Source organism: Micromesistius poutassou (genome assembly GCF_964030765.1).
Source record: "Micromesistius poutassou genome assembly, chromosome: 14".
Lineage (NCBI taxonomy): Eukaryota > Metazoa > Chordata > Actinopteri > Gadiformes > Gadidae > Micromesistius > Micromesistius poutassou.
Genome location: NC_140284.1, coordinates 702,304 through 716,388, shown reverse-complemented (window position 1 = coordinate 716,388; position 14,085 = coordinate 702,304). Strand labels below are relative to the sequence as shown.

The 14,085-nt window shown below is 44.2% G+C and overlaps 2 protein-coding genes across 5 annotated transcripts in view; one reads left to right on the top strand and one right to left on the bottom strand.

The window, feature by feature from the left end:
- Positions 1-4,970, top strand: part of LOC311358327 (PTB domain-containing engulfment adapter protein 1) — a 63,042-nt gene extending 58,072 nt beyond the window's left edge. For 3 of the 4 annotated variants that reach the window (XM_084478322.1, XM_084478323.1, XM_084478324.1), the window contains 3 exons: positions 1,121-1,259; positions 3,207-3,301; positions 4,113-4,970. In XM_084478322.1, the coding sequence (XP_084334448.1) occupies positions 1,121-1,259; positions 3,207-3,301; positions 4,113-4,184 (306 nt within the window). In that variant the 3' untranslated portion in view covers positions 4,185-4,970. Of the gene's footprint in view, positions 1-248; positions 480-1,120; positions 1,260-3,206; positions 3,302-4,112 lie in introns of all 4 variants that reach the window. The other variant, XM_084478325.1, reaches the window with a different exon arrangement.
- A 1,330-nt stretch (positions 4,971-6,300) lies between these two features.
- LOC311358653 (uncharacterized protein) overlaps positions 6,301-14,085 on the bottom strand; it is a 42,474-nt gene continuing 34,689 nt past the window's right edge. The window contains exons 37-54 of the mRNA XM_084478751.1: positions 13,816-13,869; positions 13,621-13,674; positions 13,093-13,200; positions 12,527-12,580; positions 12,320-12,373; positions 11,834-11,995; positions 11,573-11,680; positions 11,146-11,253; positions 10,620-10,673; positions 10,420-10,527; positions 10,121-10,174; positions 9,933-10,040; positions 9,756-9,809; positions 9,535-9,642; positions 9,100-9,412; positions 8,486-8,667; positions 7,860-8,102; positions 6,301-7,136 (exon numbers count right to left, since the gene is read on the bottom strand). Of these exons, the coding sequence (XP_084334877.1) occupies positions 6,990-7,136; positions 7,860-8,102; positions 8,486-8,667; positions 9,100-9,412; positions 9,535-9,642; positions 9,756-9,809; positions 9,933-10,040; positions 10,121-10,174; positions 10,420-10,527; positions 10,620-10,673; positions 11,146-11,253; positions 11,573-11,680; positions 11,834-11,995; positions 12,320-12,373; positions 12,527-12,580; positions 13,093-13,200; positions 13,621-13,674; positions 13,816-13,869 (2,073 nt within the window). The 3' untranslated portion in view covers positions 6,301-6,989. The remainder of the gene's footprint in view (positions 7,137-7,859; positions 8,103-8,485; positions 8,668-9,099; positions 9,413-9,534; positions 9,643-9,755; positions 9,810-9,932; positions 10,041-10,120; positions 10,175-10,419; positions 10,528-10,619; positions 10,674-11,145; positions 11,254-11,572; positions 11,681-11,833; positions 11,996-12,319; positions 12,374-12,526; positions 12,581-13,092; positions 13,201-13,620; positions 13,675-13,815; positions 13,870-14,085) is intronic.

The following is a 14,085-nucleotide window of genomic DNA, read 5'->3' as shown; positions in this document are numbered from 1 at the left end:
AAGTGGCAGTGGAATTTCTCAGATGTCGATTTCCAGACGTTTCAGAGCCGAAATATGTCCAAAAAGGTTTGGTTTGATGTGTTTAAAATGAAATATATATATATATATATATATATATATCTCCATCTGTTTTACAAACGTGTTGCTGCTAAACCTATTTGTGCGTGACGGTGGACCTACTAACGCTGTGGTTGTCTCTCTCTCTCTCTCTCTCTCCTCACACCTGTCTGTCTGTGATCCTCTCTCAGCTGCTGCACATTAACTCCTCTAATGAGGCCTACATGCTCCAGAGGCCCTCCTCTCTCTTCTGGTGTCAAAACCTCCAGTCTCTTTCCTGCCTGGAGATCTCCTCCATCACGCTCACCCCCATGAGCTCGCCGGAGTCCAACTTCTCCACGGGCCTACTAACTCCTCCCCCCTCCAAACCGGCCCCGCCCCCTGCCAAGAGCAGCGAGGGCTTCAGCATCCCGCGGCCTCGCGTAAAGCTCTCCTCTTTCCTGCTCCGCTGCCTTCCTCCTCTTCCTCTCCCCTTTTATTCTCATCGCCTCCTCTCCCATGATCTCCGTTACACCTGCTTAACACCTCCTCTTTTCTATTCCTCCCCACACTTAGATTTCTCCTTAATGGTTCCTCCTTCTTTTCAGTCCCCTTATCTGTCCTCCTTTCCTCATCTACTGTTTCCTTCTTCCCTTCGTCTCCTTCCCTCTCACCTCCTCCTGTCATATCCTCTTTAATCGCCCCCTCCTCTTTACTGCATCCCCCTTTTTTCTCCGTCCCCTCTTCCTAATTCCGCCTCACCTCTGTCCTCATTTATTTCCTCTGTTCTTGTTCCACCTTTCCTCCCCTCTCTGCTCCCTCCTCCTCCTCTCATCACTCCTCCAGGCTGGGGAGAGAGAGCTCCAGCAGCCCCCTGCTGTGCCCTCGTCTCCAGCCTTTCCTTTTTATTTATTATTCCATTCATCCCTCCTTGAGATCCGCACGGATCGACTAGCGTTACATTCTCCTCCTCACCAGGAACCCACGCGTACACGTACTGCGCTCATAAATAACGTTCCGCATTCAGCACGTAAATCCTCCTGCCGGCGCCCACCGCCTGACTGTCTGTCCACACACTCCGCAGGCAGGAAGTGGCTCCATGAAAGCCCTGTCCACGGATGTCTTCGACATGGTGCCCTTCTCCCCCGTGACGCCTCTGGTCCCCCTGCCGCCCAGCAACGGATGTCCACCCCCACCCCCTGCAACCCTACCCCCGGATTATAGTAAGAACCACCTTACCCCACCTAGATATGAGTCAGGGTCGAGTAGCACCACCTAGATATGAGTCAGGGTCTAGAAACACCACCTAGATATGAGTCAGGGTCTAGAAACACCACCTAGATATGAGTCAGGGTCTAGTAGCACCACCTAGCTATGAGTCAGGGTCTAGAAACACCACCTAGATATGAGTCAGGGTCTAGAAACACCACCTAGATATGAGTCAGGGTCTAGTAGCACCACCTAGCTATGAGTCAGGGTCTAGTAGCACCACCTAGATATGAGTCAGGGTCTAGTAGCACCACCTAGCTATGAGTCAGGGTCTAGTAGCACCACCTAGATATGAGTCAGGGTCTAGTAGCACCACCTAGATATGAGTCAGGGTCTAGTAGCACCACCTAGATATGAGTCAGGGTCTAGAAACACCACCTAGCTATGAGTCAGGGTCTAGTAGCACCACCTAGATATGAGTCAGGGTCTAGAAACACCACCTAGATATGAGTCAGGGTCTAGAAACACCACCTAGATATGAGTCAGGGTCTAGAAACACCACCTAGCTATGAGTCAGGGTCTAGTAGCACCACCTAGATATGAGTCAGGGTCTAGTAGCACCACCTAGATATGAGTCAGGGTCTAGTAGCACCACCTAGATATGAGTCAGGGTCTAGTAGCACCACCTAGATATGAGTCAGGGTCTAGAAACACCACCTAGCTATGAGTCAGGGTCTAGTAGCACCACCTAGATATGAGTCAGGGTCTAGTAGCACCACCTAGATGAGTCAGGGGCCGTTTCTCAATTCGCGTTCTCGTGCGTTCTCGTGTACTTGCGTTCTCGATAAACGTCATCAGTGGTAGCCCAAGCACTGTTCCAATTCCAAGTACGCGAGAACGCGAGTACTGTCGTAAAACCCGGAAGTGTTCTCGATGCGTTCTCGATGAGGCCGTTCCACCGAGGACGCATCGGAGGTGACTCGTGTGGACTTGGGACCGTTAAATATCCCAGAATGCATCATCGAGTCCGCTGCTGTTCCGTCTGTACTTGAAAGTCCGGACTTGCCAAGTACGTACTTCCAAGTCCGCGAGTACATAGTCCGCGTACTTGGTATTGAGAAACGGCTAGGGTCTAGAAACACCACCTAGATATGAGTCAGGGTCTAGTAGCACCACCTAGATATGAGTCAGGGTCTAGAAACACCACCTAGATATGAGTCAGGGTCTAGAAACACCACCTAGATATGAGTCAGGGTCTAGAAACACCACCTAGATATGAGTCAGGGTCTAGAAACACCACCTAGATAAACAGTGTGTGAGTAGATATATCTAAAACTATGATCATATAGGTATGATTCTAACAATACAACCCGATAGTACCGTCCTAGTAATACCTTTATTTAAGTTGCATTGAATGATACACTCAGGTATAAGTAAATATCGGATAAAACCACCATAGGTACGTTTCCACTACGACCGCCTCAACAACACTCATCTTAGTGCCATTGATGAACAATATTTTTTTCTATTCCAAGATGCAGGGTTTTGTAGTGTCGGATATTAAAATAATAAAATAAAATGTGTTTTGGTATCGTAAAAATCTTATTGGACTACCCTCAGCACTACGGATTACATTTACTCTATCAAATATTTTAATAATTGGCAAAGAGTTGTGGGTGTGTACACCTTAAAAACAGTTTAGATCATTTATGAAATATTCTGAAAACATATATCCTGAATGTATTCTATTTAGCCGTAACCAGTAGTCCCCCAGTTACAATGTGATGCGTCTTATACGACTCATAAAACCTAACATTCCTGTTGGCTTGTCATATATTGATATTATGTCCTCGGTATATTTTATGGTCCATAAATAACTTTGTCATACTATCTCTTTACCTCAAGAGACCCTTCAAAACCGCGTGTGCGTGTGCGTGTGTGCGTGTGCGATGTCTCTCCAGGAAAGGACCTGTTTGGAGCGGAGCCCTTCGACCCCTTCACCTGCGGCTCTGCTGATTTCCCCCCGGACATCCAGTCCAAGCTGGACGAGATGCAGGTGAGCAGAATGAGTCCTGGGGGCTCCGGCCCACGTCCTGTCAGTGGAACACTGTCGGGGGAACACGGACAGCTGTTTCAGCAGACCTCAAGCTGTCATATTACATCAGACTGTGTGCGCCCTGACAAACTGGGTTTTAAAAGTGATTTTTTGATTTTGATGAAACAGTTACATGCAATGTTTACATAGGCAATTCTGAGCCATTGAAGTCTATTGAGTTGAACTGCATATTCTTACCAGTAGGTGGCATGATTTCACAAGTACTTCAATAATATTTTCCATAGTATCACTATCTAATTCCCACTGGTAAATTTTGTCCTCTATTTTTCACATTTTCGCCACAGCGACAGAGATGGTTGGTATCCTTTTACTGTCTTCTTATATGCCACCCAACCTATATATATTCATATATATGTGTATCTGTGTGTGTGTGTTTTTGTTCTGATACTAGTTTTGGTACTGCATGTTTTCTGTGTTCCTGCTGGTACGTGACGTGTCTGTAGAGAGAGAGGCACGCTATTCATTCTTTTATTTATTTATTTTTGCTTTATTTTTGTGGTGATTCTATGATTATATATTTTTCTTCTGAAGGCATTCAATACTTTTCTTGTATGCCTTTTGAAAGCTTACTGAAAGCCTATTGACTCTTTGTGTTTCTAATTAAAGTTAAAAAGGGCTCTCCAAACATGGCGGGTAATCAAAGACATTGGGTATTGATGTTTTCTTTCTTCTTTCCTTTCTTGTGGAGTGTGGTTGGTCTGTGGCTTCTAGGAGTGTTTACACAGCTCTGCTCTGCCTGCGTCTCTTTCAGGAGGGGTTCAAAATGGGACTGACACTAGAGGGCGCTGTGTTTTCTCTGGACCCACTGGACAGCCGCTGCTGATGAAGCCACGAAGGAAGATGCTCGTCGTTATTCCCATCATTTGAAACTCATTTGTACGAAGAAGAAGAAGAAGAAGAAGAAGTGCCAAATCCTTTTCAACACCGTCCAGTCAAGATGTCACACTTTTTCCGTCTTGGAGTTTCTATGTATTTGCATTACAAGATTTTGGTTTTTCCGATATTTCAAGGAAGTTTCCGATATGTTATAGAAATATTTTTGTAAAGAAACGTGTGTGGGATGAGAAGGTTTGAGGACCCCTTGCGTGCACACAGACGATGCAGGATGTAAATAAAAAAGAGTATATCTCATTTTAATATGGTACTGTGTAGACTCTTCTGTTGGGTATAAATGTGCAGCAGCGTTTTCAGTTTTGACACGGTCCTGTTTGTAAGCTCGAGACATCCATTTAAGACAAGTAAATGTAGTCGGTCTCTGTGACATGTATAATGCCAAATGTTCCGCTTGTCATTGTTTATACACAACTTACACCTTTTGTTTTTGTACTTTTGACACCAGTTGTAGTTCAATGTAACACGCATAATTTTTCTCAATTGATCATTTCACTTTGTTTCAATCAGTAGTAAAAAATAATGTTTTTAATGTTTGAATGTTTTAAGGTCCTTTTAACCCACTGCATTGCCATTCCAGTATTTTATTTCATGGTTTATCATTAACTCACTAACTATGTTGTTAGTATCATCTCTTGCACCGGAAAGCACTTTTTAAATACCTTTGTCCATATAGTAGCCTACTATTGACATTATTTTACATTTTATGCAGAATGACTTTGTCGTTACGATTATTAAAGAAAGTCTTACCAGAATAACGACTCTTGATTCATACCTATAATATTTGTATTTCTTTATTATCCGTAAGGATGCTGTGAGATTAAGGGTCCAACTGGAAATTAGTTCAATATTTAATTTGACTTACTCTGCCTGCAAGATTAATTCAGCGGTGCAACAGGTGTGATATTTGTGATCATTGTTGTCCCAACCTGAGAATGCAGTTCTCGTATTTTGAATGAGACAACTCAGCCCATGACCAAATAGTATTTTCAAAAAGGAGCATGCAGAGATTTTCAAATATTTTAAGAATTTATTTCTGAGGGTGAAGCGAAGGAATGTCCTCCCCCCCTCCCCCCACCTCTTCGCTGGCGGGTTAGAAGCCTCATGAAGGAAAATATGATCATGTTTAAAGTATCTTTTTAAAATTCACAAATAAATAGCATTCCACCCAGTCGTACTGTCTCAAACAAAAAGAGGTGCTCCACACAATAACAGAGTAAACATAATACATGCAGGGGGGGAACAAAAAGCTTAGTCATCTTAACTTGAAATACAGAACTATTTCAGATGCAGACTAATTCCCCTATGCCATCAATAAGTCTACAGAAAATATCACCACAATCGGGAAGAAAGAGAAGCTTGTGGAATAACCTATTAAACCTAAATTAATATGACAAAGCGTTGTGGGGATAAACAAGCATTGTTTTTAATTTGTTGCATAGCAAGCAATACATAAAGCAAACAAGCACTCCACCTTTTATAAAAGGACTTCAAGGGCATATAAAAAGATACTAAAAAGGGGGGAAATTGACATGCATAAAGGAGAAATCTGCGAAGTAATTGAAATAGTAAAGAGGGGTGTGGGGTATATATATATATATATTGTGACGCCCTGCCCCTCTCTCTGCCCATTGGTTGTGGGACTTCCCTGGGTGGAGATTGGGACAGGGCGTCAGGCCAATTGGCCACACCTGTGGGGGTATAGGGATCCAGAGTTTTAAGGGCTGGGTAGCCATGTGTTCAGCTGTTCTCTTTGCTGCTTCTAGGCTGAGCTTTGGGCTCAGTCTTCCACCCGCTATGTGGTCTTAAGTATAATTTCTTTTATATATATATATATATAAATCATCACTATTCAGACAACTCCAATTACACCTCTCCATCATCGACAGAAAGGACTTTTATTTGGCAACCCCAATCCCTTCCCGTCTACCTGTGCTGGAATAAAAGTGCACAAGGCTCAGTACTACTCACAAAACAGCACCTGTGGGGGAAAAGGTGTGAGTTACAAGCCTAGGGTTGTGAGGCGAGGTCGCTACGACTGAGGAATGGACAGTCTCAATGGATCTTTAATGTTCTATGGTCAGCACAGAGTCACAATCAACTGGATACAAAAATGAGGCTTTCTTTATCAAAAACGTCTCAAGGAGAAATACAGACGTGCTATATTTATAGTCCTTGATTAGCACCACAATTTTCATTTTGTATTCAAAATGTGCTATTAAAAGAAAATAAAATAATACATAAAATCTATCAAACCTATAAGCAGTTCATAGTGGTTGGCTAAAGAAAATCAATCACTGGCATGGGACGATGTCGTCAAGCCACCAACAGCAGTACAAACTAACAAGGAAGAAAGCAGTTGGTTTTCAGCTAGTTTTTAGCTCAGTAAACACATGCCATTAGTGGATAACATCTTTTAAACCAAGTAGGACGACAAGAGTGCGTCCTAACATGAAAAAAAAAAAACTCAAGTCAAACTTTAAAAAGAAGACAAAGGAATTATTCTGAATGGTACTAAATTTGTTTTTATGTAAATTTCTCTCAAACATTCATCTGACTTACAATCAAATCATGTTGGATGTAAGGATGTCTTGGAATTGTTTGAAAGGCACAATAAATATCTTGCCACAGGGCCAGAATAGTCCGCAGTACTGGTATGTACAATGTGGCTGAGCGTCTCAGCTGTCAGTTCAATAGTTTTGGGGGTCCTCCTGGACACCTCCCCCCTGTTGTTACTCTACAAGAAGCACACAGGCCCGATGTCAATACCGAACTCTTGGTTAGGGCCGCCAATGTCCACAGGAGCCACATCCACAATGGGAAGTCTGGCGGTTTTCTGTGTCCTGTATTCAAACACTGTCTTGCCCCAGTTTCCGTTGGCTTGCTGTGAAAACAGAGAGGAAAAAAGTGGATGAAGATATTTACTCAAGTCATTTTAGTAGCCGCTTTTATCTGTAGTGCCTTAACAGTGAAATCAGGATGTTATTAATGAGCAGGTGGGGGTTCAATATCTGCTCAAAGAGGCCTATAGAATCCAGTTATCTTTAGCTGGAGTTCAACACCCTAACCCCCATGCTATCCTGCACTTGCACGAAAGGATATAATACCACAATACAGACTTACAAAGAGTCACTTTCAGTGTTTTTTTGCAGTGTTTTAGAGTTCAGGGTATCCTTGATGAATTACATTTTAAGGGCATGGCCCCTTAGGTATCAATACCGTGAAAGCGTCTTCATTTTACATTTACCTCAAGCCTTGAATATTCCAATTCATTAGAAACCAATTCTACCTTGAAACAAAGCGGGGAAGCTCTGTTCTATACAATAAATGAGAACCATTTAGGCAAAATGCCTTGTAGCGACCCAGGATTGATTTGGATTGTACTCTTTCCTTCATATGCACTTTCCTTATTGACTTACTTGTTATAAAAAGGCACAATCCTCTTAAGTAAATAAAATGAAGATTTATAGTGTCAAAGCTTTTTTTTTTCATGTAACTCAGAGGTGTGACTAAGAGTGTTGTTTCATCAGCAACCAAACCTTTAACAAAGATGCGGGTGCTCAATTCTCAACAAGGAATAGACACTGTTAAATGTTTGAAAGCCTACCGTGCATTTGTCTTCCACCACGGTGTATCTAAAGCGGTTGTTGCCCTCTGCCTTCAGCTCCAGGTCGTTGGATCCCTTGAGGATCAGGGCCTTCTTCAGGTTGTCGGTCTTGGCGTCCTTGTAGGCCACAGAGTTCTTGCAGTGGTAGGTGATGGTCTGGGACGCCTCCTTAGACAGCAGACGGATGAAGGTCATCTGGACCGTGACGGAGTTGGCCGACTGGTCTTTGTTGCCGTAGGTGAACTGGATGGAGAGAAGAGGGCGTTCAGAACATTGTCTTCAGAAGTTAAAACGTCCATAGAGAAGCTGTGGACGTTTATTTCATACAGACATTTTTCATAGTTAAAAGTTAAACATTGGTCAATGACATTAAAAATAAGTAACGTTGAATAATATTACAACAGATATTTATTTTACCATATGTCTATGGTAAAATAATAAAAACAACACATTTTAAAATGTTGTCGCTTAGCAGACACTTTCGGCCAACGATAAATACCAGAGCTCAGTGATGCCCGCAGCTACACGGTGAACATTACAACATTAAGAATGAACATTAAGAAGCTCAGTCCCTCTATGGCCGGGAGACCCTAACCAACGTGAAACAGCTTCATAAAGGAACTTACTTGTGATCCTCGGTTCATGTCGGCTCCGAACCACACAGGCTTGTTCCTGGCAGTGTTCCACCATGACTTGCGGGGGATGTTGGCGGGGTTGGCTGCGATGCAGGTCTCTCCGGTCTCCATGTTGCAGTGCACCAGGATGGCGTCCTCAGCACTGCCCTGGTTAGGATCCACCCAGAACTCTCCTGAACAAGAGGGGATGGGTTTATGAACACACAGAAGATAGGATAGAAATCTATGTTCCCTATCGCAGGAACTGAAATCTATAACTGGTGGAATTGACTGATTATTATTCCAAAACTAGAATGACTCGGAGAGGTGAGAGCTGCGCCCGGTTCCAGAGGGCACAGAGCAGCAGCTAACCTCAACCTCCTACTTTCTCAGCGCCCCGGTGCACACCTTACCACAGAAAAAGTTTGTTAATCAAGTTGGCAATACACCTTGTGTTTGATTTCAACCTGTGGTGCTATGCTACACATCCTTCTCTCACTGAACCATAACTCAGGTAAAAAGACCATTCAAAGATGATACCGTATTATCAAAATAAGACACAATACAAAGGTATCTACGGATACCCTCCCACGGCCTTAAGTCATTATGGCTCCACCAGAACTCACCGCTCTTCTTGGCAGGGTAGCACTGTTTCAGGTCTTCGCAGGTCCTGGCCGGGTGCTTCTTGCTCCCATCGGGGCTCTTCATGCTCTTGATCTGGCTGCTGAGAGCCTTGAGCGTAGCCTGTACCCCGGGGTCCACCGGCACGATGGCGGACCCGTTGCTGACGGGCATGGCCTCGTCCTCGCTGAACTCGGGAGGAGGTGGGGGGCCGGAGTCGGAGTCGTAGTCGTGACCTCCGAACATGTCCTCCATGGCGGCGGTGGGGGGTCCGGGCGGGCCAGGCAGTCCCGGTGGACCGTCTTCTCCTGGCGGTCCCTGTGATTCAAGAGAGGCAGTTCACAAAGGATTTTCCACTTTAGGTTTTTGTTTGACTTTGACTTTTCGATAGGGACAATGGAGGGAACATCTTAGTGGAGCCTGGGTCACGTTGACCTCACCTCGGGTCCGATCTCTCCGCTGATTCCACGTGTTCCTGGTGGTCCCATCGGTCCTGGCTGTCCAAGGTATCCTTCCTTTCCTGGTGGCCCGATGGGTCCGGGAGGTCCCTGTACACAGGCGACAAAAAGGTTTCCGTACAGGCCTGGTTCTGTGTCTTCTGAACGTCTGTTTTTGGTATCAAATCTTTGAAACCGTTTTAAATATACAAAGTTGAATTTACCCTTTGGCCACTTGGTCCGATGATACCAGTTGTTCCCTGTTCACCGGTTGTGCCCTATACTCCGGAATTAAAAAGATCCGCAATTAAAGACTAAAACAATACTTCTGCAGATATATTTCTGGGAGATTATTATGGCTATAGGCAAGGGCTGGATAATGAAGTGTGCAGTCAACTTACGGGAGGTCCGGGCAGTCCCTGTAAACCAGTGAAACCACGGTGTCCCTTCTGACCTCTCTCTCCATGATCTCCAAGGTCACCCTTATCTCCTCTTGGTCCTTGTGGTCCCTGAGTCACAAAATATTACAAAGCACATATTATAGGCTAGATCCAGAAGCTTGGAGTTGGACAGTTGATCAGAGACTCACCGTCAACCCCCTCTTTCCAGCAGAGCCAGGGGGTCCAACGGGTCCTCTAGAGCCCTGCGAGAGAGTCCACATGTTAGAAATAGTGTCCTTTTATTCTGTTTTCTTGTCTGGCATTTGCCACACAATAATGTGACCTATGACGTCTATCCAACATGTTTTAAGTACACATATGTTCTCAAAATGTTTCAGTTGGTGAGAAAATGGAGAACACTCTAAAATAATTCTAAAGTAGCATTAAATGGCTGTGTAGGACTACGGCAGACTATGACATGGACCGATGAGAGCATTGCAGTTCTTACAGCGTCTCCTCTCCTTCCTGCTCCGCCGGTGGCCCCCACAGGCCCTGGGGTACCAGGAAGTCCTGAAGATCCCAGAAGTCCCTCAGGACCGGGGTCTCCTCTGGCGCCCTACAGAGACAGCAACAAAGGACCCTGTTAGAACACGGCCACAGGGAACTCATCACCTGATTGGTGGATTTGAGGCTAACGTGATCCCTTACCCGTTGTCCCAAAACACCGTCCTTGCCCGGTGGGCCGTCAGATCCAGCAGGCCCCTGAAAATACAAAAAGACGGTGTTGGTTTACAGTTGACCCAACACTGTGTATCTACACTGTGTGTCTATCATAATGTTCAATACCCAAAGTATTCATACCATGTCGGACTACAACCGAATAAAAAGTCCACATATGTATGTGTACTATTTCGTACTGTTGAGTTATTTATTTAACGCTTTTTATCCAAAGCAACTTAAGGTGAATTACAAGTAATTAAGGAGCAGGTGGGGGCCACTCACTCAAGGCATTACAGATCAACTGTGGACACTGGGGAATCAAACTCAAGATAACATCCTATCCATCACACTGTCTTGCATTTCTAATTTCTTGACTAGGATATGATTGTAGCCCGACTAACCAATATGATCCTTAAGGGGCTAAGCTGGGAGTTAAACTCCCTAGCACTCCCTAGCCAATATATATATACAGTATACCCTCCTTCCCATCCCACCACATATCATGTCTACGTACATCAGGACCGGGATCTCCACGGGGTCCATTGAGACCGGGAACACCCAAGGGGCCAGAGGGTCCTTTGTCTCCAGTGGTACCCGCTGCTCCCTGCTTTCCTGGTGGACCCTGCAGAGAAATATCAGCGCACACGGGAGTCCAACATTACAATTATATATATCAATTCAAGTGATTCTATCTTCACAGTTTGGGAAATGGCCACATCCACTAAAATAATAAAGCTCATGCAAACGCTCCTCGTCACAGTACAGCAGTCACACATAACTTAAAGCCAGTCAGCATTTTCCAGACTTATGCGGCAAATCGATTTCAGGCTTCATCAACAGTGTAAAATCTGCCAACACACCAGGTTTGCAGGAGCTTTGGGAAACACAAAAGCGATGTGGATGCAGTATAATATAGAGAAGAAACAAGTGGTGACACGTACAGCTGCTCCTGGAAGTCCAGGCATGCCACGCTCTCCTCTCTGGCCGGGAAGTCCCACGATGCCTCTCTGTCCTGTGGTTCCAGCTGGACCCGGAGGGCCATCAGGGCCCTAGGAAGGAGCGCAAGCCACATGTTGAGAACCCTATTCCATAGCTGAGTTCATACGTCCATCCAGCTGTCATTGGTCTCTATAAGCATGCCCCTTGCTGAGTGCTCTTAGGGCGGTCCCTTATCGTTCTCCTGCCAGGAGAAGCCTGCTCACCGTGGGTCCGTCCTCTCCAGAGTCTCCCTTGTCTCCTGAGCTGCCGCCGGGGCCGGCGGGGCCCCTCTCACCCTGTCTTCCTGGGGATCCGTTGTCTCCACGCAGACCGGCGGGGCCCTCTTTACCTGGGGCCCCCAGTGGCCCCGCCTCACCGATGGGACCCTGGAAACAAAACATGGGTTTTAAAATTCAGATTTGGATTCAGAGAGGAGGGATTCATCTTGGTGCGGTGGAAATCCAGTGGAAAACAATTATATTAATAAGAACAAACAAGCTAGTAGTTACATTGTATATGAGCATGAAGAGAAAATAAAAACATGCACTTAATGCTAAAATGTACACATCTAAAATATTTAGAAAAACATTTGAGGGCATAATCGGCCCATTGGCCAGGTTATGGACACACGTTTTGGATTAGTCAGATCAGGCCAGTAGATTGTACTGTGTCAGCTTGTGGTGTAACATCCATTCAGAGTTATTACTTACACTGGGACCTGGTGGGCCTACTTTTCCTGCTGATCCAGGGAATCCAGTTGGACCCTATAACAGAGAAATAACAGATTTTGTAACATTCTTAATTCAATTCTGATAAAAATTTGGAAAACCAAAATTGAACAAGCAAATAATAAGTCAAGTCTACAATAGTTATCCTATTTTCCTTACATATTTGTTACATATAATTTTTTTACTTACTGGTGCACCCTGAGTTCCTCTTCCTCCTTTAAGTCCAGCAACACCAGACGGCCCCTACAAAATAAACAGCTCAATCAATCAATCAATAAAATGAATAAAGGACTTCATCAACAAGCACCAGTGAAGAGAGAGCAGCAGAACAGGGAGAAACAAATACTGTACAGCATTCTTTTTTGGGGGTATTTCAGACAATGTCCACACTGCAATGGATACATTTTCCAAAGTCAAAAGTAATCTGTTCCTATCAAGTTTTTCCCTTCTGTTTTGCAAATTATCTTCATCCCATTACTAAAATATTCCTATAGTCCAACTCTCATCTCACATGCCCCGATAACTAAAGCCTGCTCCATCCAAATTATACTTTTCTTAGCATATTCATTCATCAGTTCAGATTCAGAAACTTGGGAGAGCATCTTTCAAACTCTCAAGTTGTTGGTAGACCCTAAACGCTATTTCATTGTAGACAGAGAGCCAAAGTGGCAGAAAAAAAGGTGTGGCTATAGTATAAGTGTTGACTTATATTATGTGATAATAATCCTAATGTCCTGAGGGCAGGTCAGACTCACTGGAGGTCCGTGAGCTCCAGACAATCCCTGGGGTCCGGGGGATCCAGCGTCTCCCTTCTGACCTGGCTCTCCAGGCTCTCCCTTCACTCCAGGCTGGCCGTCAGGGCCCTGCAATGGATTTGGTGAGCATTAGCATTGTTATATTAGCAATAACCGAACGCAGTCGTCTATTTCTGTCTCAAGAGAAAGGATATCTCGGGTCATACTGATTCCGATGCCTCAGGGGAAATAGTTTTTGTTATTTGCTCTGCACAAGATAAAAGTTGATAATAATAATACATTATAATAATGAAAAAGATATAAAAGTAATGTGTCTATTGAGAAGGGTTGCATTCTCTACAAAGTCAATTAATCTTTAACTTTTACACCAGCTGAAAAAGATATCAACTGATACAAGTCAGCAATTTTACGACCTTTTTCGGAACATTTGACTTTTACAACTTTTTAACAAATTATAATAATGATATGACGGATATTGTTATCAAAGCTCAGGCATCGGATGAAAAATTAAAGAAAAAAACGACTTACAGGTGGTCCGGAGAAGCCCACAGCTCCGGTGGGTCCAGGGTCACCTCTGGCTCCCTGGTATTAAAGAGATAAGCTCATCAGCAATGTGTTTATCAATCTGCTGCCACTTACTCACGGCAAGAGAATCACATTAGCGAAATAAGGTTAATAACGCATATAAAAAGGTGACACTATCCAAAATGACTTATTACTCACATGGACTCCTCGGGAACCGTAGGGCCCTGCTGGGCCTTTGGGTCCGGGCTCCCCCTGTGAACAACAACAAGGAAAAATGAATTACAAAAACAAATCTTTACTGCCAATCATCACCTCAGTGTCCAGACTGCACCATGAAGAAGTCTGGTCTTTTTTTTAATGCCTAACAAACACACACAATTCTACCACGGGCCAACCACAAGCTGGGTAATCGAATCGATAAGAATACTTACAATAATAATGCTACAACTTTATTGCCAAAGCACCTTT